Here is a 25,792-nt window from a genome sequence, read left to right on the forward strand (position 1 = left end):
GTCCACTTCATATCAAGTGACCAGAGTGCAGCAGCTACTGTCTTCCAGCACCAACAGACACAGAAACTAAGAGTCTCCCAGTGGCACTGCATGCTCCAGTCAGGCCCCTCATGACAGTGAACTCACCCATAGTCTAACTTTCAAATCAAAAGAAAAAGGAGATTGTGGGTTGAGCTTTGGGTTGGGGGTTGGTATTTCTAATCTGAGACAGGCACAGAGGGCATTCAAGTAGAAATTAAACAAACACTACCTGGATCTTGGTCTTGCTTTGAGACTGTTGGAATCCTTAGGAGTTGCTGAAATAAAGATTGATTATTGTTTGCTTGGGTTTCATTTCTTAATAGGTTTATATATAACACTTGGGCTTGTACAGAGCACATCAACAGGTTAACGTGAAGTACAGGTGTCCACGTGGAGAACTTGACGTCTTCCACAGTTCCATGACTTCAGAAACTTATTTCAAAAGTTAAAGGCACAATTGAGAGGAAAGAAAAAAAACATATTTTCCTTTCCTCAGAACACTAAGAAGCCATTCTCAAATCAAAGTTGATTAACAAAGAAATTCCAATCTAAAAAGACAACCTTCTGAAGGGGTTTTCTACGTACTAATGAAGGGTTCAGACTTGAGAATTTCTTGGTCTATCATGACAGCCTAATAATACATTTTGAATCAGTCTCCCCTGCAGGCTAGGAAGAAATCTATTGGGCTATATATGTTAAGATTTTCTTAAAATACACTACTAGAGCAGCACAACCAGAAGAAATCAAAGTTCCAACAAGTAAGTTGCACTGTGCCAAGCAGCTTTCCCTAAAAGAAAATATTCTTGTGTCCCATGTCTCTATGGCCAAATTGTACAGAGAATATTATGACATGAAATCATTAAAATATGCTGTCTACCATACAACCCTTCCTTATCAAATTTCAATCATAAACTAACTTGCTCACTACTGACATCCATAAAGCCTATTTTCCTATCCCAACTTGTTGAGAGTAATTAGAAACATTTACAAAAACGTTAGTATCCTTTTGATGTTTTCAATCCTCTATGAATGTCAACTTAAAAACCACTAAAGTTGACATTTTGCCAGCACTGCAAAATTTTTATCATAAAATGGCATAAAAATTCACAGAAAAAGTGCTAACGAGGAACAAGGAAATATAGTTTATATATTGTTTGCACAAATCCTTCCAGAAAGAAAAGGCCTCACTGCAACATCTCCTCCTCTTTCACATCGCTCAAAGATAAAACCGTCCTTGTGTATGAAACAGCCTAGATTTACAAGGACCATTAAAATCCTTGGGTTAGATAAGCAGAGAAGGAAGGGGAGCTAAAGAGCTAACAAGATGCAAAGCAAATTAGCATTATGCATCCCCATTCCATGGGGTCAGCTGCAGAAGAGGTACATTTCCCCCAATCTACACATTTTGGCTTGCTGTAGTGAAAATACAGGCATCTTTCAACTCAAACCATTGAAACACTGCCAGAGCCCCCAAAAGCCTGGGCAGCCGAGGAGTCTGAGCCCTGTCTTACCCATTATCAACAAAAAACTAATTCCCCCCAGGCATCAAAGGAAAACGGCCTAAGGAGGGCCTCTGAGACCTCCAGCCAAGCTGGCTGCCTTGGAGTGGGAGGACAGTGTGAGCAGACTCACCACAGAGCTGGGGGCCACCCTCACGCAGGCTTCCCACAGCAGGCTCCAGCTCCGTGGCCCTCTTCTCCCTGAGGCCCACTGCTTTCCACAAATATGTAGGCAGAAGTCTCAGTCATGTGAAAATACTGTTCACTAAACCAGACGGTGGTGACCGTTAATTCTTTCATCAATTGCCACTATCTTTTTTTGCTGGGGTAGGTGTGGACACGGGGTAAACCCTGCTTGTGAGAGATAGACAGATGGGGTGAGGGGTGCAAATGAGCACCAGAGACCAGTCCAGAAGTCGTGAGGCCACAGCACTCACTAGCTGTTAGCTCTCTGAGCCTCAATTCCATCACCCACAGGATGAGGAAAATAAAAATGTAGACATTCCTCACAGGAAGAGACAATGCATCGAAGGTACTTTAACAACTAAATGTATTTTAGAATTGCAAAATATTACTGTTGTCCAGTGCTCCAAATTTTTTAAGTTTAGAAATCTCCTTTCTAAATATAGCTCCTTCTAGGACAGCAAGGTGGGAGTAGTAATGGAAAGAGAGAACTGATCTACCCCATAAGGCCATGGGGTGATAGCTGGCCATCGTAGAAGCTGCTAGAATCACTAATGGCAGTCAGAAGACTACACCAGTTTGAGGATGAACTGGCTTAATCTACTCAGCATTACCTAGAGCAGTGGTCAGCAAACTCATTAGTCAACAGAGCCAAATATCAACAGTACAAAGATTAAAATTTCTTTTGAGAGCTGAAAAAGGACTTCTGCACATGGGCCACAAAGTTTCAATCACACTGCACATGCGCACACACACGGGGTATTTTGTGGAAGAGCCACACTCAAGGGGCCAAAGAGCCACATGTGGCTTGTGAGCCACAGTTTGCCGATCACTGACCTAGAGACATCAAGAAAAAGAGCACTATTGTGCAGTGTGCTCTGTTGAATTAGCTGGAATATAATGTTAGCTAAGAAATCTATTAGATTCCACTGATATATAGACTTTCAGCAATTAAAAGGGTCAGGGTATATGAAAAAAATATGTACAAGAGATATTCCCATTCCCTGATAATAAAGTCATACCCCATCTGTAACCCACCACATCGTCATCTTCACTATTACTAGTGTACTGGTGCACAGATTCATGCACATTGAAAGGAAATTAATTAGAAGAAATATTTTAATATCACTATTTGCTCTTTCTCTATAATAAAAATGTCAACCAAATTCACAATCGACAATGACATCAAAATATAAGCATGTGATTGGCACCAGTGAGAGCTTTATATGTATCAGGCATGTGCAAGCCAACTTAGCCTTTTATATAGAGAAAATAAACTTGCTTAATTAGATCTTTCTGATTTAGCTAAACTTTTTCAAACCCAGTGAAGCACCCCAACTTCTCTTTCAGGTAATTGTCAGCAATTCAGCCGTAAATAGCAACACGAAGCAGGTTATTACTGTAGATCACGCAGGGAGAACAAAGGGTAAATATTTAACTGCATCAGTGTTTTGACTATATTCTGAGCAGTGAGAAAACCTGAAGTCATTTTCAAGGTCCACCATTTCTTACTTCTTTGTAATCGGGTCAAGTTTCTAAGCTTTCTAAATCTCTGTTTTCCAGCTAATGAAAAGAAAATAGAATTCTACTGAGTCTCCTATCTACCTACTTCAGGATTTCTGTGAGGATCAAATGAGATGAGGCACATGAAAATGCTTCACAGACATCTGATTAAAGTGTAAAATGTTTGCACCTGGCTATAAAGCAAGTTGTGTTCCTAGGCTGATGAAACTCCAAGGAGACTAGTCCTAGGGAGAGGAAGCCGGGCGTTGCTATGTGATGTCATTACCTGGTGCCCACAGCCACCATTTCTGGCATGGGCTGGGCTGGGCTGGGCTGGGCTGGGCTGTGGGCCACATTTTGCACCATATGGTCCTGGAAGCGTTGGCTGTGATTTGGTGGGGTGTTGCTCTGGGGTGGTGGCAGGGTCTGTGTTCCACTTGGGGGAAGCTGAGTGTTGGTTTGTCGGGCCAGATCCATGGTGCCATTTATTTTGCCGTTTATCTTTAAATGGCCAGTGCACATCATGGCAGCTCCTGCCCCCTGTTTTTCAGTTCATGTCATGGCTACAGGTCAGACAGACACTTAGCCTTTTATACAAATAGATTATTATCACCACCCACTGTGGAAGAGCAGGGCAGAAAGATGTTTCTCCTTCCACCTGAAAAAAACATATCCCAGGCACGTCTTGGTAAGTCTCCACGGGTTTCTCCATAGGAGATTAATAGTCCACTTAAGTCTTCCATCAGTCTCTGAGCCCCTGAAAGTCAAGCTCAGCATTTGAAGCATGTGAATATCTGCAAAAATGGTGAGGGCATGTTGTGTTGAAACCCAGGCAGACACCAATGGGTGGGTCATTGCTTTTCATTTAGCTAGGAAAGGGAAGAAGATGACAACTTCCTGGAATACTCCAGGCATGTCCATCTTTCCAGGAAAGAGATATGGGATAAGAATGCAAGCCTGAACTTTCATTCTCCAAAAACAAAATTAAAAAAAGGCAACAACTCAACTGAGATGAACTATCCACGTGGCACAGACAGCCATCCAGAATTAGAAACCACCACCTTGAAACTGCTATGTCTCCTGCTGGGAATCCAATTCCCTCATATAGATTCCAGAAGGGGACAGCAGTGAGAAAACTAATCAGGAATCACATGGCAGGCTCCCAGGCAGAATTGTGAAACAAATTTGGATGTACTTCACACGAGACGGCACTCCCTGAGAGGTTTTATCAAGTGACACTACATCCTATTCAATGAAGGAATGTTAACAATGATGTCTAAAGCTCACCCCAGAGAACACGCGATGCTCATGGGGGGGGGGGGGCGGGAATGAGTTATTAGCCTCAAAGCCTGTTGGATAAGCAGCAACTTAACTCGTTACATTAAATAGTTTTTACTAATATCATAGCATGAAGTTTACAAAAATTGGGATGTATCCACTAGCTCCACAAATTAGGGTTAAAAGGAACCTGCTTCATACATTTCTCCTACACAAATAGAGCATTTCCCCCATAAGAAAGAAATTCAAATCCATTTCAAAAGCCAAAATCAGCTTGAGAATTCCTACCACTTTTGGAAGCATGGTTTGTCTTCATTTTCTATTACTTAACATGGCCTTCTACCTGTAGCTGTTATAGGTTACTCATCAGAATCACCTTGGGGCTGCCTAAAAATAAAGATCCTTAGGCCCCCATATCTGAAATCAATCATAGATTCTCATTCACATGCTCTCTCGTGCCTCTCTCTCTCTCTATCTCCCCCCCTCCTCCTCCCTCTCTCCCTCCTTTTCCTTCCTGCTCCCCCTCTTCCTCTATTCCTCTCTCTCTCTTAAACCTTCAATGAACTTGGTGTTTGGGAAATAACGCACTGTAACATAAGCCTCAATGTTATATTGACCCTTTGTTCCAACTTTAAACAAATAAGCCTGGGATGATAGCTAGCTAACCAAAACAAACACAATTTACTTATTAAATATTAAGAGAGATAAAAAAAAAAGAAAGCAGCAATTTCTTCCATATCCTCATAATCAGAATTCAAAATAGTAATGACTTCCCTAGCTAGTTTGTTTGTAACTAGGTTCATCTTGGTTCAATGATGGGTCCATTGAGAGAGCTGACACAGGCCTGGCCATCTCCACAGTTCACAGATACAGTTCCAACTCTCCAAAAACCTGGGCAAGCACAATTTTTATTTTTCTCCTTGGAATCCATTCGTTATGTAAGAACATTTAATTGCCTTCCTGGTGGTAAAGTATAATAAAAATATTTGAGATTTTTACTTTGGAAATGGAAGGTTTCAACTGCAGACCTCCAGTTGATCTACTCCATCAACTCATTCTACACAGAAATTTCAATGGCTTGTTGAAATCCTCTCAACTCCAAGCTTTCTCAGTTCTACACTTAGTAACAATGAGACTAGATTCAAACTGAATGATCCTTTCAGTAAAACCTAAATTCAGAACTTAAGAAGAAATACCTGAAAAGGGGAAAGGGTAAAAAAAATGTCCTTGTAATAAAACACAAAACAAATATTTCAAGAGAATTATACATACTATCACAGATATGCCAATCTTCTACTCAATAGAACTACTGGAGACTTTTTAAATTAGAAATAATTACATACATATTTTAAAATGAAAGTTTTCTCCTACCTGGATCCTCAGACGTGTCCTTTGGTACAGCTTCATCCATAGTACTTTTCAAAGCTAGTGACATTTTGTTTTTAAAGAACAGAGAGAGAAGAGGGGGGGAAAGATTAAAAAAAAAAAACTATAACACTTTATTTCTCTGGAACATTACATTAAAACAAAGAATCTCTAGTCATCACTTATTAAAATGGTGTCACAAACTTCTATAACTGCTATAGCACTTAGTAAAACAATAAAGAACTCTTAAAGTATGAAAATAAGTTCTCCCAAGAGAACAAAGCAGTATTTTCAACTTTCCTGAGACAGCGCCTCTAGTGGCTAAGAGGAGTATTACCAGGAGATATTAGAAATTTCCCCTTTCATTCCTGACATCCAGAACAATGATATCAGAATCTCTCTTGAAGTGAAACCCAGGCTTCATTTTTTTTTTTTTTTTTTAGAGCTCAGTTGGTTATTCCAATATGGACTCGAGGATAAGACCCCCTAATTAATAAAGAGAGTGGTCAGAGTACATCCTGTCATAGACAATGTCTAGTTCTGCCTGCCTCTCCCAAGCATGCAACTATTGTTTCCTAAGGGAAAACTTATTTTTCATGTTTAACTCCCATACCAAGTTGCATTAATGGCAGGTCTCAACAATAAAACCTAAAATAGCTCCAATGATTTTTAGAGCACTGGCCTGAGAGAAAATCTTGGTTCTTATCCCCTCTCTCTCTCTCTCTCTCTCTCTCTCTCTCTCTCTCTCTCTCTCTCTTTTAATATATTTTATTGATTTTTTACAGAGAGGAAGGGAGAGGGAGAGAGAGTTAGAAACATCGTTGAGAGAGAATCATCGATCAGCTGCCTCCTGTACACCTCCTACTGGGGATGTGCCCGAAACCCAGGTACATGCCCTTGACCGGAATCGAACCCGGGACCTTTTAGTCCGCAGGCTGACACTCTATCCACTGAGCCAAACCAGTTTCAACCCCTCTCTTTTTCTTTATTTTAATAGTTTATTTACTTTTAGAAAGAGGAGAGGAGAGGAGAGGAGAGGAGAGGAGAGGAGAGGAGAGGAGAGGAGAGGAGAGGAGAGGAGAGGAGAGGAGAGGAGAGGAGAGGAGAGGAGAGGAGAGGAGAGGAGAGGGAAGCACTGATGGGCTGCCTGGTGCATGACCTCTACTGGAGATCAAGTCCACAACCCAGGTATGTGCCTAGACCAGGTCTAACCAGAAACCTTTCGGTGGCTAGGACGGCACCCAACCATCCGAGCCAAACCAGCGAGGGCCTCTCTCTTTTTCTTACTAAGCAAATGATTCATACTGAGTCTGAACTTCAGTTTATTCATTTCTAAATTTTAGGCAATGACCATACCACCCTCCACTAGGTTTTGTGAGTTCTGGGTAGATAGTGTGTGAGAAAAGATGTGGTAGATTATAAAGCATTATACAGAAGTATGGAGTCAAGGGGGGGCGGGAATTCCTCCTGCTCTTCTTGATATTCCCAGGCCAACTTATCTCTGTGCTCAGTAATAGCTATAACATGGATCACTGTGTTGTACCGCTTCTCATCCGCCCAGAAAGATAGGCAAAGCTTTATCACAGCCCCACAGTCACAGATAAAGCCCAGAGACAGAAACTCCCTCCAGAAGATAATTTCCTCAGAGACTAGAGCTTGGTACATATGTGCATTTGTATTGATGCTCTGGGATCACATCTGCCAAAATAAGATGCTAAGCTCTCAATTATTGCAGCTTCCAGTCATGTCCTAATTAGTAGGACCAGATTCCAATGAAAGGAGTCAGGATAGCCTGAGGGTCAGCAGAGAGTAAGAAGCCAATGAGCTAGGGGGACTTTGGACATTCAAGCTCTTGTTACCATTTTATGAACTATAGTTTGGGGACAATTTGAACTACTTAATCCATCCAAATGTGTTCATGCACCGATAAATGTACTCATGTGCTCTAGTAGCCAACCATTCCAATACAAGTGGATAAACAAAATACAGGCCGAATGTCCCTAAAGGAAAAAAACTCATTCTTTTCATACCTTGTTTGTCATCACCAGTCAAATCTTGGGTAGAAACAGGAAAGTCAGCCCCATCTTTAATAGATAACTTCTTGGAAAAGGAAAGAAAATTAATTATACAGATTGAATAGAAATTAAATGATGTGCACGTATGATGAAAATGTTTTAAAAGCAATATGTCTTGCCAATATTTCTGTCTTCAGTAAACCTTAACATTTAATATTATTTTTTTAGGTTCCTAGTGAGGGATAGTTAATTGTATTGAAATAGATATATGCATAGAGGAATAAACATTCAGATTAAGGCATAGGTATAGACCACATATAAAATGTAAATCCCGTGTAGGATTCAGCCAGAGACTCTTGTAGCATTTGTCCTTTCAGTCAAGAACAAACCCGTGCCCTAGCCAGTTTGGCTCTTGGATAGAGCATCAGTCTGTGGACTAAAGGGTCCCAGGTTCGATTCTGGCCAGGGGCACATGCTCAGGTTGCAAGCTTGATCCCCCCACCAGTAGGGGGCATGCAGGAGGCAGCCAATCAATAATTCTCTCACCATTGATGTTTCTCCCTATCTCTCTCCCTTCCTCTCTTAAATCAATGAAACAATATTTTTTTAAAAAATAACAAACCTTTTTCATAAGCAAACATTAGAAAAACAAAAATTAGGGGGGGGGGACGTATATATAAATGTTCATAGCAGCATTTTTTCTAACATCTCAAAAGTGGAAACAATAACCTAACTGTCCAACATCTGAAGAATGGACAAACAAAATGTGGCATATCCACACAACAGAATACTATTCAGCAATAAAAAGGAATGAGGCACTGACACAACATGAATGAACTTTATAACATCATGCTAAGTGAAAGAATCCAGTCATAAAAGACCACATATTATATGATTCTATTTATATGAAATGTCCAGAATAGGCAAAGTCAGAGACAGAAAATAGATTAGTGATTATCAGAGACTGTGGGCCTGGGGAATAGTGAATGACTTAAGGAATACAGACTTTCTTTTTTAGGGTAATGAAAATGCTCTAAAATTAGACTATAGTGTTGGTTGCATAGATTTTAGTATACTGAAAACCACTGAATTGTATACTTTAAATGATTATTGTATGTAAATTATACCTCAGTAAAGGTGTACACAAAAGAAACTCTGCTAAGAGGAGTATACCTGAAATTATATATCTTGATGGAACACGGTTACAGCTCTGCTGTCTTTAGAAAAAGATGTACTGCTGAGTAAACTTCTCATGACCTGAATCAGCTACAGCTTCATTCCGAACACAAGCACCCATAAGGGAGTCATCCCTCACAGGCTGATGACCAAGATCTATTTAAACCCCATGCACACATTCATGAAAGATTAAAAGGGTGGAGAAAGAACAATGAATGAAACAATTTAGAAGACCATGAAATATTTAATCATTAGCTATTAAATTCTTACCTATACTGCTCAAATGACCAAACCATCAATTAACCCCTGAATTTTGTTTATTACATCAGTATCTAAAAGCACCACATCCTTAAAAATAACAGTTTTGTTGGGAGTTTTTTGTTGTTCTTTTGCTTTCTTGTTTGGATAGGACAAAGCAAAGACTGGGTAGCTTTTAACCTACCCCCTCAAAGGAACCAGTTAAAGGTTATAAAAGTATATAAAACTTAGCTTCACATAAGGTCCATGTGTGTATAAGTCACTAAATAATTTCTCCAAAAAAAACACATTATTTGTCTCTGTTGAAAGGGCAAAGACCATTTGATACCATGGCAAGCTGGAACAAAACATTTATCCAGCAAGAATAATAATTTATGACACTTTATAGTAAATTACCTACCAATCTCATAATTTTACACAAGCAGGGGGACTCAGCAGAAACAAACAAACAAACAAACAAAAACAGAACAACTACATAAGAGAGCTATGGAGTTTGTATATCCTGGCCTGACAGACAAGCCTCTCCAGACACTGCCAGCATCCCCAGAGTAAACTGAAGATCATCAAAAGTGGTTATATGGCCTTGGCTGGTGTGGCTCGTGGATAGAGCAACAGCCTGTGGACTGGGGGTCCTGGGCTTGATTCCGATCAGGGGCACAGGCCTGGGTTGTGGGCTCAATCCCCAGTGGGGGACATGCATGGAGGGCAGCCGATTAGTGATTCTCTCTCATCATTGATGTTTCTATCTCTCCCTCTCCCTTCCTCTTTGAAATCAATAAAAATATTTTTAAAATAAAAAAATATATTTAAAAAAGTGGTTATATGTTTGTTATATGTTTCTCCATCATATTCAATATACAGAAAAAGAAGTTTAAACGGCTGAATGTCTTCAAAAGCACCTCCATTTATTAAACATTTCTAGATTTTTAGGACAGGAAAAGTAGGTATCATAAGTTGTTATCATTGCAACCATGATGAGGATGAGGATGATAGTGCCGAAATTAACAATAACTATAACAACTATTTATCAATGCATAGTGAAGGAATACTAAGCATGTGGCTAAGAACCTACATCAGTGGCCCACCATGGTGGAAATTCAGGTTTCTCTTGGGGATCATCCAAATCAATCTTCATCTGATCCAAAAGCTAAACACCCTGAGGGAGAAGGCAGCTTTGAATGTGGTTTGGGGCTCTCATATATACTTTTCAAACCTCCTTTCAAAACTGTTCTGGTTCATTATATTTTGTTAATACTCGGCTACTAAAAATACAACTTTACAATTTTTACTTTGAAATTAAAGCTTGGTTAAACTAAGTAACTTGGCTAGCATTTTTTCAGGTTTAGCTTGGCTATACCTCAATTTCACCTCTATAAAGTCAAGAGACCATTTTGTTTATTTCACCAAATCTAGTTTTAGGGAGAAAGTCAAAAAGATAAATATAGATGTGTCTGGGGTCAAAATTTGAAAGGATAAGCCCCAAAGTAAGAACTAACTATGAAGAGAAAATTTTATAAAAGTAGATTTTCCAGAATTTGTAAAGTACATAGGCTAATGGGTTTAATTCTAAATACATCCTTAACTAATTTACATGTGAAGATCTTTTACCTCCATCCGATTCAAGTCATGAGGTTGTTGGTTTGCTGGCATGGACTCAGAATAAGAATCAAATAACGCACACTCCCTCTTGGGTTTAGGAAAGGCTAAGAAGAAACAAAAAGAATACGTATAGTCATAGCAGGCACTGTTTCCTATTTAACAACAAAATCAGCTGGCTCCTATCAACTAGTTATGGCACTCATCATGCTGAGATGTAGACGATAGATAGATAGATAGATAGATAGATAGATAGATAGATAGATAGATAGATAGATCTCCCCTGGAACTTCTGTCATCTCCATTTACACATGATGAAACTGAGGACCCAGGAAGTTAAACAACTTACTCAAAGTCATATAGTTGGTAAATGGTTGAACAGGGACTTAAATTGCCAGCAGTCCTGCTAAATGGTCTTTAGCATTTCATGTTGTAACATAGTTGTTTTCTATATAACCATTGCTATCACAATACTTAAATTTTAACTATTATATACTACTAGCATAATTTTTAAATAGTAGTAACTATGGTAATAGTTTTAATACTATAAACAATAGCTGAAACCGGTTTGGCTCAGTGGATAGAGCATTGGCCTGTGGACTGAAAGGTCCCAGGTTCGATTCCGGTCAAAGGGCATGTACATTGGTTGCGGGCACATCCCCAGTAGGGGGTGTGCAGGAGGCAGCTGGTCGATGTTTCTCTCTCATCGACGTTTCTAGCTCTCTATCCCTCTCCCTTCCTCTTTGTGGAAAATCAATAAAATGTTTTTTTAAATACTATAAACAATAAAGGAAACACTATAGTTTAGCTATTCTTATTGGAAACAGAATCTTATGATGGTATGTGCCCAAGAAAATTTTACAAAATACTCCTTTCTTTTGGTTAAGAGTAACAAAAGTAAAAGCACAGGTTCTTGCTGATTTACAATAGAGGAAATAAGAATCATGTTATGAATTTCTAATACAGAACAGTGACGGGGGCTATTTGTTGAGATGCTGACTAGATCAGCATGAACAAAAATCATGTCACTAGGTAAGCTAATATGTAACACTCATGCTATTTCTTGGAAGTGGCTTGTTTCATCACTGTGTCAGAAAGTAATTAAAGAAGATGTGTCTCAACAACTAGAAAATTTGTCAATATTCCAAAGAGGAAAAGCAGATTGAAGTGGATAATAAACAGAAGCTACAAATCAAATTTGTTAAGACCAGCTATTAAGAAATCAAAAATTTAATGCCATGTGTAATATAATGATTTATAATAAGAAATATATACTGTGTCCTACTCCCCGTTTCTGGCACAGAGTTTCCAAATCCCTAGGAATTTCCAATGAGAGCACAATGGTGTCTCTTTTATGTTAATGAGATGATGAAACCCATCAAAGAATGTTAGCCAGGTTGCCATGTGGTTAGAGGACTGGACTAGCCTCAGCCTCTTATTTCCCATGAAGGAGAGAGGCTTGACATTGAATCAATCACAAATGACCAATGACTTAGTGAATCATGATTATGTAATAAAGTCTTCATTAAAAAACTAAAAAACAAACAAACAAACAAAAAAAAACACTTTTTTTTTTTCCGGGAAGCTTTCATGTTAGGAAATCAGAACAATTCCATGTGCCACTGTGTTGGGACCCAACCTCCATGAGGACAAAAGCTCCTTTGTCTAGGACCTCACCCTTTATATCCTTTCATCATCTCATCAGGCTATTCTTTTAATATCCTTCATAATAAATTAGTAATCTAGTGAGTAAACAGGTTTTCCTAAGTTCTGTGAGCCATTTTAGCAAATTAATTAAGCCTGAGGAGTGGGTTGTAGAAGCCTGTAATTTCTAGCCAGTTGGTCAGAGGCACAGTAACAACCAAGACTTATTACTGGGATGTGAAGAGGAGTAGTCTCGTGGAGCTCAGTACATGTGGAATCTTATTCTATCTCTAGTTAGAAAGCATCAGAACTGAGTTGAGTTCTCAGACACAAGAACTGCTTGTTGGTATGGGGAAGCCTCCATCATGTTTTAAAAAATGTTTTTAATCAAGTGCTTAAAATGAATTGGCATAGCCGAAACCGGTTTGGCTCAGTGGTAGAGTGTCGGTCTGCGGACTGAAAGGTCCTAAGTTCAATTCCGGTCAGGGGCATGTACGTTGGTTGCGGGCACATCCCCGGTAGGGGGTGTGTAAGAGGCAGCTGGTCGATGTTCCTCTCTCATCGACATTTCTAGCTCTTTATCTCTCTCCCTTCCTCTCTGTAAAAAATCAATAAAATATATTTTTAAAAATAAATAAATAAAATGAATTGGCATTGTTGCTCATCCTTTCTCACCCTTCCATCCCCACCAGGGTTTGAAATACAAACTTCCTTATGCAGTGAAGTACTGGCCAGTGAGTAACAACCTGGAAGTTGAGTACAAGTAGATTAAGTTGTTCATTTGCTTATTCTGGTCTGAATTTCACGGATGTCAGGGCGGGCAAACCAGGGTCTGACTATACCAGGTGGTCTCACTCTTTCCTTGGTAAAAAACAGCAAAACACTTTCCCAAGTACTATTTCTCAATCCAGCCCCAAGAGCAGAAATCCAAGATAAGATTTCTCTTTCTAGTTTATCAGTGATCTCACTAGAATTGCATGACTAATACCTTATCATGAGGCCCCCTTGCTGGGTAAAAAGCTAACACTTTGAAAAACTACAAATGCCATCAATTAACTGCTAAATCTCCCTCCAGCATGTCCTCATGTATGCATCCCATTGTCATATCCCCAGTGTCAACCTCCCCACAGCTCCTGACTAGACTACTGCCATAACTGGTCTTGTTTCCACCCTTACTCCTCAAAACCTGCTCTGTGGTCCAAAACCAGCAGGATTCTTTCAAATAACAAATCTGATTGTGTCATTTCAGTTCCTGCTTGAAACACGTCAACATCATTTCCCGCTGAAACCGGTTTGGCTCAGTGGATAGAGCATCGGCCTGCGGACTGAAAGGTCTCAGGTTCGATTCCGGTCAAGGGCATGTACGTTGGTTGCGGACACATCCACAGTAGGGGGTGTGCAAGAGGCAGCTGGTCGATGATTCTCTCTCATCGATGTTTCTAATTCTCTATCCCTCTCTCTTCCTCTCTGTAAGAAATCAATAAAATATATATTTTAAAAAAAACACATCATTTCCCAAGATTTGTTCCCCACCTTCTTCTTCAGCCTCAGCTCCATCCCCCTCACCCTGGCTCTTTGCCCTCAAGCCACTATGGCCTGCACTGCTCCAAGTCCCTCTCAGAGCTTCTGCAACATACATGCTGTCTCCTCTACCAGAGCCCACTCTTTCACCTTCTTCACCTATATAGCCCTAACTTAGCTCATCCTTCCTGTCTCAGCTCAGACATTTAAGAAAGTCTTCCCTAAGGTCATGCACTCTCTTACTGCAGCTGTACTTCCCCTTTGTAGCACCTACCACTGGCTCCAATTACACATATGTGAGTTTATTTAACATCAATCCTCTAACTGCCAGCAAGTTCCATGGTGGCAGGAATTCTTTTTTATACAGCATTATGACCAGAGAGAATAAAACAGTGCCTCTCATAGTAAGTACTGAAATATTTTTAATAAACTACAGTAAAAATCTATACCAGATTCTACCCCATCACCCAGACATAAAAAAAAAAATCAAAAGGCCCACGTGTAAGCCACCAAATAATCCAACATTTCCTTCCAATTCAGCCCTTTAATTGTCACTGTTAGAAGGGAAATAAGATACAATTCCTGTTTCATTATTTTATTGAAAAGAAGCTTATATAGTTGTGTATGCATGATGGTATCAACAAAATTCACACTTTTCGCTAATCTTATCAAAGATTTGATTTTTTTTAAAGAGTGATTATAGATCAATTAGAAGACTATTGGAACATGAGCTGAGTTTTTTAAGAAGCCAAAGGGATAGCATAAAAATGAACCCCCCAAATCAATAGGATCACTCATATTTCAAAGTCTAAAAGCACAGAGATCTAGAAAGTTCTGGCCATTTTCTTGAGCTATATTAAGGTGACCAGACGTCCCGCTTTTGGTGAGACAGTCCCGATTTTTAACAGTTTGTCCATGGGTGATAAAACATTAAGTTAACAGTTAAACCCTCAGGGATTTCCTAAAATATACTATCACTGAGTTTGATGGGGATTATGAGGTCTCTTGTGTGTTTTTTTATTCGAACTATACAAATATTATTTAAGATTGATCCCAAAGCTTTGGAAATCATGTGCGATTTTTGTTTAATTGAAGGGTATGTGATGGATTCCTCAGTTGTTTCTGTATAAATGCATGCTGACAACCTTCACAGAAGACCAGGAAGAACCAAGGGGCATCATTCCAAATGAAGTGACATGTCTCTTGCCTGGCGCTCTTTTTTTTTTTTTTTTTTTTTTTTTTTTTTTTACCTTTATTGTTGAAAGTATTACATACGTCCCCCTTTTCCTGCTATTGATCTCTTCTAAACCAACCCCAGCCCCTGACCCAAATGTTCACCACCCTATTATCTGTGTCCGTGGGGTGATGCATATACGCATACAAGTTCTTTGGTTGATCTCTTCCCGCCCACCTACCCTTTCCCACCTTCCCTCTGAGATTCAACAGTCTGTTTGATGCTTCTATGTTTCTGCATCCATTTTATTCATCAGTTTATTTTGTTCATTAGAGTCCACATATGAGTGAGATCATGTGATACTTCTCTTTCTCTGAGTGGCTTAGTTCACTTATCATATTCTCCAGGTCCCTCCATGCGATCTCAAAGGGTGAGAGATCCTTCTTTTTTACTGTTGCATAATATTCCAAGGTGTAAATGTACCACCACTTTTTTATCCACTCATCTATTGATGGGCACTTGAGCTGTTACAGTTGCCAAGATAGCCCGAGAAATACTGGTGCTTCTTTGCCTCAATCCAAGAAAGAGGTATGGGGAGAGAGGGAAGGGGGAAATAAGGAAGAGGTGGAGCGTGAAGAAAGAAGAGGGGGGTAGAGGGTAACAGGGATGGAGAGAGACACCAAAGAAGAAACAGGGCAAATTGTCATGCTGCCCAATTTCAAACTAGTTCCTGGAGACCACTGAGAGTCTTCCCCAACTGACAAGGAAGAGTAGCAAGCTGGAGTTACAGCCAGCTGTAGTCAGAAAGCAGCTGCTATGGCAAAGCCAGAGCTCTGAAATGGAACTCTAACTTCTGCTCTCTGAAGCCTACCCTTCATATATTTTATGGGAGCATTTGGGGAAGATCCCAGAATGGTTCACTCTTTCCTAACATGTTTACCTGTCACTGGCATCAGCCATATACATGGTCTCTTCCCTTCAAGTGTCAGCTCAACCCCGTCCACTCTCCCACTACCTAATACAGAAAATGACAGACTTTTTATTTCAGAGTCAGAGACCCCAAGATTAATTCAGATAAGTCACTGACCACTTTTAATATGGTGTCATTTGAGGAGGGGACAAGATAAGGTCATCTAAGGCCTTTTCCAGATCTAACTATAAAACTTATACTCTACTAATGACTAATCATGTTTTCTTTTGACACTACTCAATCTTGTCAATAATCATCCATGACTAACTCTCATGTTCTGAAAAGACCTTGCCTACCTAAAAAGTGAGAAAGTTTGTTGAAAGCACCAGATGTTTCTGGACTCTTTCGATAGAAGCTATACTTCTCTGAGTAACAGAAATCAGATCACTGTCCACTGTCTCTGAAAGGAGCAAGAGAAACTGCTAATTTGTCCAGTCTTCTGAAGGAATTGATATAAATTTTGGATATATTTCCTATCCAAAGGGTTTGTGGAGTAACTGTTTTATTAATGGGAAAGACAGTTCTATTCCAACCTTTTGGTGTGCTGGAATGTTCTAAATCATTATCTGATTGTAGTTACATGGATGCATACATATGTAAAAACTCATCAAGTATATATTTACGATTACAGCACTTTGCAGATTTCACTGCTTATGTAATTTTTTTTAACTTTTTCATTATGTATGAGTTCTATTTCAGTTCCTTGCCCAAAGCCACTTGGGGACACTGGGATGTGCCTAAAGATGCCAAGTCAGCACCTGCCTGTATAGGAAGATCTTCCTCTTCATTTTATATCAGCTGGGCAATATGCCATAATTCTCATGAAAGGGCAAGTGACTTTGGTTCAAATCCATCCGGAGAGTACTACCAGTAGAATGAAAGTAGCAGATGGCTCACACCCAGATCATCCCTATTACTCATATTATAAGATGCAAAAGCTTAATATCAGTTAAAGGACAATAACTGTAGATTCCAAGGACTCTCCAAATTATCTGGACACCATCTAAGAAATGGAAGTTCCTTGTAAGGCCTGGATGGAAAATGTGTAGGGTTTAGGATTTTTGAGGAGGCCTTGCCTGCTTGCAGGTACTCTGGCTGCAGAGTTGGAGGGAGGCCCTCGGGCAGTGGATAGCCGTTCTTCCTGGCCACAATGAGATGAAATGCAGCACAGAACTCGGGCAGGGTCAGGGCTCCATCGCAATCAGCATCACTCAGCTCCCTAAATAGAAAAGATGTCATGAGTCCCTCACCCTGGGCTTAGAGGAAATTTTACTCAGCCCCAGGCATGCAAACACAATTCCCAAGGGTTCCTGGCTGCTTCTTTGACCCGGCAGAGTCCCCAAACCCATATGAAATCTCGGGGGGCCATTTGGAGGAAGAAAAGGTATGACAGACAGCATTGGTATCAATAACACTTTATAAATAAAAATTTAAGTTCTTCAGGTCTCTGATAGGTCTGTTTTACAACTCTAAGTATACAAGACAAGCATACATGGCACAAAAAGTTAAATGCTGCCCAGAATTCCACAGCTGACAGCCGTTCAGTAAGCGTGCGATACGAAGAGCTCCTGACTTGCTGCTCAAAACAGCTGGCCCTGGCCCTTTGACAGTTGTCCCGGACATTAAACAGTTACTGGAGCTCAGGAATGAGCACTTCATTTTTTTTTTTTTCAGCTGTAAAGAAAAACCTTGAACTTTTCAAGGCACACAAATGTTATATCAAAATTTTGCTTGAGAATCCTCTCCTGGGAACATGTAAGTAAGCTCAAGAAATACTGGTTGAATTATGTTTTCAGATAAAACTAGCAACTAGGGAAGGTTGGAACCAGAAAAGACAGAAAGGAAGAAAGGGAGAGTCTTGAAAAGGCTTATCTTTGCTTCAGTCATTGTTTCCCACTGAAAGGCACAGGCCTATTTACTCAGCACAAAAGAAACCTATTTGCCAAAGTAACTAAGACCTTCTAAGCTCAGCCTGTCTCTTAAGTGTACAGAGGCAAGTATACTTGTTAGAACAAGTAAAGACATAAGACATAACAGGCCGAAACCGGTTTGGCTCAGTGGATAGAGCATCGGCCTGCGGACTGAAAGGTCCCAGGTTCAATTTGGGTCAAGGGCATGTACCCTGGTTGCGAGCACATCCCCAGTAGGGGGTGTGCAAGAGGCAGCTGATCGATGTTTCTCTCTCATGGATGTTTCTAACTCTCTATCCTTCTCCCTTCCTCTCTGTAAAAAAATCAATAAAATATATTTTTTTAAAAGACATAACAGTGTACTAGAAATGTGTTAGTATTTGAAAGAAAGAATATTGAAGGTAACCTCCATTCACATCCTCCTCCCCCAAATATTTAATATGTACCAGCCCTGAAATAGCAGGCCGAGGGGACTGCTGCCAATGCTGAATGGAGAGAATATCATTCAGCTTTTATGTATATGTCCCCACAAAAAGATAGGAAGCCTCATGCCAATTATGGTAAGACTGGGAATTCTGTCAAAACAGATTGTATTCTTCTAAAAAACGATCATTTCTTTTTTTCCTCTCGCTTTGAAATCTAACATAAGGCTTGTTATTAAAAAAAAATACGCTAGAATATATTGCTGGCGAATAACTCTAGCTCAGGATCCTAGGTACATCGGCATGCACAAGGATCACTGCAGTAGCTTTCCAATAAAATGCACAAAACATGACAAAATGATGTCATCGTTTCTGTGAATCTCATGGAAAAAAGTTTTACATAAATATGCCAATGTTTTAATTATATATTTATAGCAGCACAGGCTCCTGCCCAGTCGTGAGGAAGAACAGCCCACACGCAGCTGCGAGTTTATGGAGGCACCGAGCGTTTTCATAAATGAAAATGGAGCCATCTGGACTGTCCCAGCACAGTCCTTTGGAGTCAGGGCTGTGGCCAGCTAAGCAGTAAGGTACAATACACTCCACAGCTGCAGTTCTGAACTAGGGTCCAGCTAAATTTACAGGCAGTTAGAATAGTCAAATTTAACTTCATTCCAAGACATTTCACCTGGCCTCATAAAATATTATAAAAGAATAGCTTTTCAAGGTCCTCTGGTTACTTACATCACACCAAACAGAAAAATCTGAAAATAAAATACACAAGATGGAAATTCTCATATGCCCACACAATCGCTTAGACGGAAAAGGGATCTAGATGAGGATAATAACTAGGAAATTACTTTTTAAATAATAGCTAATACATACAATATGCAGTATGTGCCAGATACTGTTCATTGTGATTTTCATAGAACTTATTTAATTTTCACAGCAACAAAAATTTAAATTCTATTCACTCTCTTAGTCTGTTAAAAAATTCAAGAAATAAGACTTTTAAAATGCAACAGTAGGAACTAAAGAATGAATATGGATGACTATATCATACCATATGGCATTAATTGTACTTACCATATATAGGAGAGTTCTGGAATGGAAAGCTTTGATTTGGTGAAGAAGTTCTTGGCCACTGAACCTGTCAACAGCCATCGTTTAAATAAATTATTAATTAATATCTAGAGCAGCTTTTATATTTAATGTCAATGAATCACCATTTTTTCTTTCAACAATCTCTACCATATAACCACAAGCACAACATTTATTCATTAAAGCAAATACAAATCATGTGTCTAAAAACAATATGTGAACAGCTTTTTAAAAAATATATAAATTAGAATAGGGCAAAGAAGCAATGACATAACACTTATTATAACATGTAAATTGTATGATTTATTTCCTGCTTCACTTTTACTGAAAATGTGCAAAATTTTACTAAAAATTCAAAAGACAAATTTCAAAATTATTAAAGTAAAAATCTGTCAAGCACTTTTAATAAAAATCAATACACAATCATGGTAGAAAATAGCAAAAAAAATTTTTTAATAACACCATTAATCTTATCACAAAGACATAAGACAGGCCTATTGGAAAAGAGTTTTGGTAAAATTTAAGCTCTTTGGTGGCTCTTTAAGAAACGTATCCGAGAACCTCCTACTACTTTCTTTAATCATTGTAAATTTACCAATATCAATTTAAATCAGGTGCTCATTCCATTTTACATGTTAACAAATCTGAACTAAAGTCCCAACTACACTTAAAATATTGGACCCAACCATTACTGAGATTGAAATTTTTATGCTTCCAACTCTCAAAAAAACTTTGCAGTTCAAAAGCCTCAATTCTAACACAAAAAAATATCAGATAAAAGCCCTAAGCTCTATGTTAAGCAGATAAAGTCAAAAGTCATTCCATGGCAATGACAAGTCTTCTAATTGGCCTTAAAACAATATATATATATATATATATATATATATATATATATATATATATATATATAGAGAGAGAGAGAGAGAGAGAGAGAGAGAGAGAGAGAGAGAGAGAGCGCCAAGCAATTGGAATGCCAGAACTGGAATGACTGGAACAACTGGTCACTATAATGCGCACTGCGGCTGGCCAACCTCCCAGGGCAGTGGCCCCTCCCTCTGGCCAGCCTGATTGGCTCCCCTACCGATCATGGGTGGGGACAGCTGGCCGCTCCCCCCCCCTCACGTTCCCTCCCCCAGTCAGTTTGGCCTGATCAGTACCCATTGGGATGGGCCAGCCGGACCCCACCATGCATGAATTCGTGTACCAGGCCTCTAGTTAATTATAATGGACTCTAAAACAGACTTATTTTCCTTTAATAGCTTATTAAGGATCAAAGGCAAAGGGCCCTATAAACCAATAAGCCTTTTCCCCTAAAGTAGCCTGAAAATTATACTGACATATGGTTGTTGGCCATCAATGTAACAACCTTGTCAAGCATTTGTCAGAAATGTCTTGAAAGCCTATTTACCAGCTATAGACAATGTTCCCTCATGCTATTCTTCTTTTTCCCCCTTGATGTCCTTTCTTCAAATCAGACTAGGCCCAAACCCAAAATGATCGGCCTTCAAAAAGTAGAGACTGTTGTAGCATGGTATCCCAGAAAGGTTAGGTGGAGCTCATAGAGGCGCCAACTGCTAACAAGTTCAGTTGTGCTATGGCTGCTCCCTGCCAAAAGGGGAAGCTAATGAGAAAGCCCCAGTGCTCCCTCCTTTGGTACTGACAAAAGTTCAAACCATGACTTGGAGCCTTCCAGCGTAGCTCCACCCCCAGCCACCATAGAAACTCCAAGCCAGCTTCCTTTCCTTGTTCTCTGCAGCCATTTTCATACCTTGCTGGGGAGTCACATGAGGGAGAGCAGAGGCTTAAAGGTTGTCAGCAGTCAAACATCAAAACATGAATTCAGATTTGTTGTTATAAGAAATCTTTCAGCTTCAGATCTTGCACTTCTCTCCTCATTCTCTCAATTTCCTCAGAACTCTCAAGAGTTACACACAGCATTGATATCTCAGGGATATAATAGTAGCACACCGAATGTATCTAGATCTTTGCAAAATAAAGACAAGTAACCCAATATAAAAATGGGTAGAGCTGCCTGGCCATTGTGGCTCAGTGGTTGAACATCAACCTATGAACCAGGAGGTCACCACCCAGGTTGAAGTCTTGATCCCCAGTGTGGGGCTTACAGCAGGCAGCCAATCAATTATTCTCTCTCATCATTGATGTTTCTATCTCTCCCTCTCCTTTCCTCTCTGAAATCAATAAAAAATATTTTTATTGATTTTTTAAAAATATTTTTAAAAAGGCATTGTTCAGGGAAATCATGTTCTTCTATTTTAATGTGTGCCAATGAATTGTGGTTATATTTTTATTCTTTTCTTAAAGAGAACTCCTTTATATATTTGTAATGGATTTCAAAGAGGAAGGGAGAGGGAGAGAGAGATAGAAACATCAATGATTAAAGAAAATCATTGATTGGCTACCTGCTGCGTGCTCTTACATGTGATTGAGCCTGCAACCCAGAATGTGCCCTTGACCAGAATCCTTTCAGTGCACAGGCTGACACTCTATCCACTGAGCCAAACCAGCTAGGGCTGTGGTTATATTTTTAAAAGAATCCTTATCTTTAGATATACATCCTGAAATACAGGAGTAGGCAAAATAGACTTACAGTTGTCTGTATGGAAAATAATACAATAATTAATAAATAATAAAAGAATGAACTGACGATTCTTGGGGAAAAGGGGAGAGGGGGGCGTGGGAAGAGACTGAACATAAACTGTGCACCTATGGATGAGGACAATGGGGAGAGGGGAAAGGGCAGAGGGTGGGGTGGGAACCTGATGGAGGAGAGCAATGGTGGGGGGAGGGGGGAAAGGAACATTTGTAATAATATGAAAAATAAAAACTTATTTAAAAAAAAAAAAAAAAAAAAAAAAAAGAATAAACTGTTTCGTGTACTCACAACTGTAAACCTACTTTTGCCGACCCCGCATTTTCAAACAAAAGTATCTGGTAATTGCTTCAAAACCATCTGGAGTGAGAGAGGATATAGATAAACAAAATTGTTGGGGCTGTGTGATAGAGGTTTGTTATACTAGCCACTCCAGCTATATCTACATTGGAAATTCTGTAAAATAAAAAAGTTTGAAGAGCCAAAACCGGTTTGGCTTAGTGGATAGAGCATCGGCCTGCAGACTAAAAGGTCCCAGGTTCGATTCCTGTCAAGGGCATGTACCTTGGTTGCAGGCACATCCCCAATAGGGGGCGTGCAAGAGGCAGCTGATTGATGATTCTCTCTCACCGATGTTTCCAACTCTCCATCCCTCTCTTAAAAAATCAATAAAAATATATTTTAAATAAGAGTTTGAAGAAAGTAAAAATATTCCTAACAGCTACCTATTTGTATTTGTCTAATCATTTGTATAGACTTTGAAGAAACTCACTTAAGCAATGGGTATGATTACCAAATAGTCAGTACATACTGTTTCTCCTTATTTCTTTAAAATCATGTTGTTAACATTAATTTGTTTGTCTCTACAATAGTCTGCCTTCAATCAAGCCATTACCATCAATCAGAAAATGATGATCGCATCTATATAAGTACATTTCCATTACACACCTTATTTCACAAGAGAAAATTAGTCTTAGTCCTCACTTCAATGTCAGGTTACAATGATCAAGAACATATTGTTATTCTACAAAATTAAAGTACAAAAAGAAAGTTCTATGAATTTTTAGTCCAGACTCTATTATTTCACTGTTTGATTAGTCTCCACCCCAGTAAAATGGAGGCACAGAGGAATTAAATCGACTCCTCTCAGCTTGAATTTTACATGAGTATGCAACAGGAATACATATTTCTGAAGACAGCCCAAAAGAACTGACATGTGGACATAAAAATGCTGGCCAATTTTCCTCCCATATTTTAATTTCTCTCAGAAAAACCAGAGGAGGAAGTCTTGAGCCAAAGAAAACGAGCATGAATTTGAACTTTTGAGGCGTATATAACATAAGGAGACTCTAATGCTGGCTGTAGGAGGTTATGCTCCATCTTTCTCTAACTTTAATATAATGAGTTAGCAATTAAAGATGTTGCCTTCGAGCCATACTCTATCATTTCAAAAACCGCTCCAGCTAATAAATCACAAGGTCCGGACCAAACTCTGAGTTAACCCTTTGAAACGGAACCATCATTTTCTAAATGTCATTGCCAAGTGTTTTTCTGCATGGTTTATAGCTAATAAGAAATTTGATCTTAGAAGGAAATAAACTTGAAGTCACAGAAGGCTGTCATACTCATTTTGTGCAAACTATGTCTCAAGACGTGTACTGTTATTTATAGGAGACAGTGACCTAGAACCCACATTCTCACCTGTCAGACTTCATTACCTGAAATGAAGGAACTTGGGTCTGGCTGGAGGGATCTGAACTGATTGACATAGTACTCCCGCTGCTCTTCTGTTATCCTCCACGGTTCGTCCGGGTAATTGCTGTTATCTTGTGGTTCTCTCTCCACTGAAAAGGACTTTAAAAATAAATAAGCAAATGCTCAGAGCATCTCTCTTCAGTGAGATGAAGTAGATATGTTAAACACCAATAAAATTTATGCATGATACTCAGTTTTTTCCTCAAGGGAATAATTTAAACACCGTGTAACTAGGATGTAAACTTCTGAAGGGCAGACATGATGCTTTATATTTTTATAGTGAAATACTGAACACTTGGTGAGTGATTAAAGTGTTTTCAAATGCAATGAAGGAGGGTAAAAAGATTATTTGCCACATTTTGATCTTTTCAGATAGCTGAGTAGATAGTAAAATAACCAACTCTTTTTACAACACAGAAAGAAAATCTTTAGAAAAGCTATAACCATATAATCCTTTTGTCTGAGGCATTCCCATTGTATAAATCTGAGAATCAAAAGTTCCAATTCAAATCCCACCTCCCATGTCCTACTTAAGTGGCAAGTAAGGATCACGCAAGCTCTCATCCGGCATTTGTGAACTGGGATTCATATTTAGTGATAGAGCTGAACAGAAAAAGAAAGCTGTGGTACCACAAGAAATAGAGTAACAGGGGTGCATCAGACATGCCACTAGGGGGAGTTCAAGCCAAAGTTGAGGTTTTAAGGATACAGAGAACCAGAGGAACTGTGCAGGAGAAAACAGAGCTTGGGTATGGTGTGGGGAAAGAAGCTAAAGTGGTGATTCTGGGAGGAGGCGCCCAGAGCTTTGCTCTATCCCTCCCATCTACTCTAAGGCTACGGTGCTACCACAAAGGGATACCTTCATGAAACCAAGAGGTGAACACAGGAGGGTAAGCCTTTAGGACAAAAGAGACTAGAAAGAAAAAGTTGTATTGCTAATAAGCTACCAGGTTGCCACGTACGAACACACTATCAAAGAGTTAATAATTAGGAAGGCACTGTATTCACTATCCCTAGAAAAGGCAGGTGACCATCTCCACCTCCTTTCCCCCGACACACACACACACACACACACACACACACACACACACACACACACACCATTCCAGTAAGTAATTCTTCCTGGAAACACCTGGCTCTCCTCTGACGACATTCTGAGAAGACAGAAGACTATAAAACTTTGATCTGTGATATAACCTTGAGATGTCAACTTTGAAGTTTTCATACTAGGCGAGTTTCTACTAAATGTAAATCAAACCATTTTTAAATGCCCTGGAAGCCACTATCCGTTAAGTCAATACCCTAAATTCAGGGTTCTTTGAAATTTGCAAAGCATTTCACACATCCCTATCTCATACAGCATCTCAAAACATTTGAGAGGTAGAAAAAGCAGGCATCATTATCCTTTTCTCAGATGAGGAAATGAGGGTTAGAAGACTTGAAAAAAAAGCACATACTCCTCAATGAACCCCTGCAGTCAGCAAATGACTGGCCTCTTTAAAAATGTTATTGATTTTAGAGCAAGAGGAAGGGAGAAGGAGGGGGTGTGAAACATGGAGGAGAGAGGGAAATACTGATTGGCTGCCCCCCACCTGGATTGAGCCTGCAACCTGGGCATGTGCCCTGACCAGGAACTGAACCAGTACTGTAACCTCTCAGTGCATGGTACAATGCTTAATCAACCACATCAGCCAGGGCAACTGCCCTCTTTTTCATCTGTTGTTCAAAGCCAGGCTCTGGCATATTGAGCTTTCTTTTTTTCATTGGGTTGCTTCCATCTGAATTGTTTT

General features: G+C 39.5%; 1 protein-coding gene across 7 annotated transcripts in view; it reads right to left on the bottom strand.

Annotated features, from left to right (window-relative positions):
• REPS2 (RALBP1 associated Eps domain containing 2) overlaps positions 1–25,792 on the bottom strand; it is a 179,314-nt gene that overhangs the window by 70,309 nt on the left and 83,213 nt on the right. For 2 of the 7 annotated variants that reach the window (XM_084869838.1, XM_084869837.1), the window contains exons 6-12: positions 23,966–24,101; positions 19,622–19,685; positions 17,280–17,422; positions 10,907–11,001; positions 7,880–7,949; positions 5,856–5,909; positions 251–296 (exon numbers count right to left, since the gene is read on the bottom strand). In XM_084869838.1, the coding sequence (XP_084725964.1) occupies positions 251–296; positions 5,856–5,909; positions 7,880–7,949; positions 10,907–11,001; positions 17,280–17,422; positions 19,622–19,685; positions 23,966–24,101 (608 nt within the window). The remainder of the gene's footprint in view (positions 1–250; positions 297–5,855; positions 5,910–7,879; positions 7,950–10,906; positions 11,002–17,279; positions 17,423–19,621; positions 19,686–23,965; positions 24,102–25,792) is intronic. The other 5 variants (XM_084869843.1, XM_084869842.1, XM_084869841.1 and 2 more) reach the window with 3 other exon arrangements.

This window comes from Pipistrellus hanaki, assembly GCF_964339955.1.
Source record: "Pipistrellus hanaki genome assembly, chromosome: X".
In the NCBI taxonomy this organism is placed as follows: domain Eukaryota; kingdom Metazoa; phylum Chordata; class Mammalia; order Chiroptera; family Vespertilionidae; genus Pipistrellus; species Pipistrellus hanaki.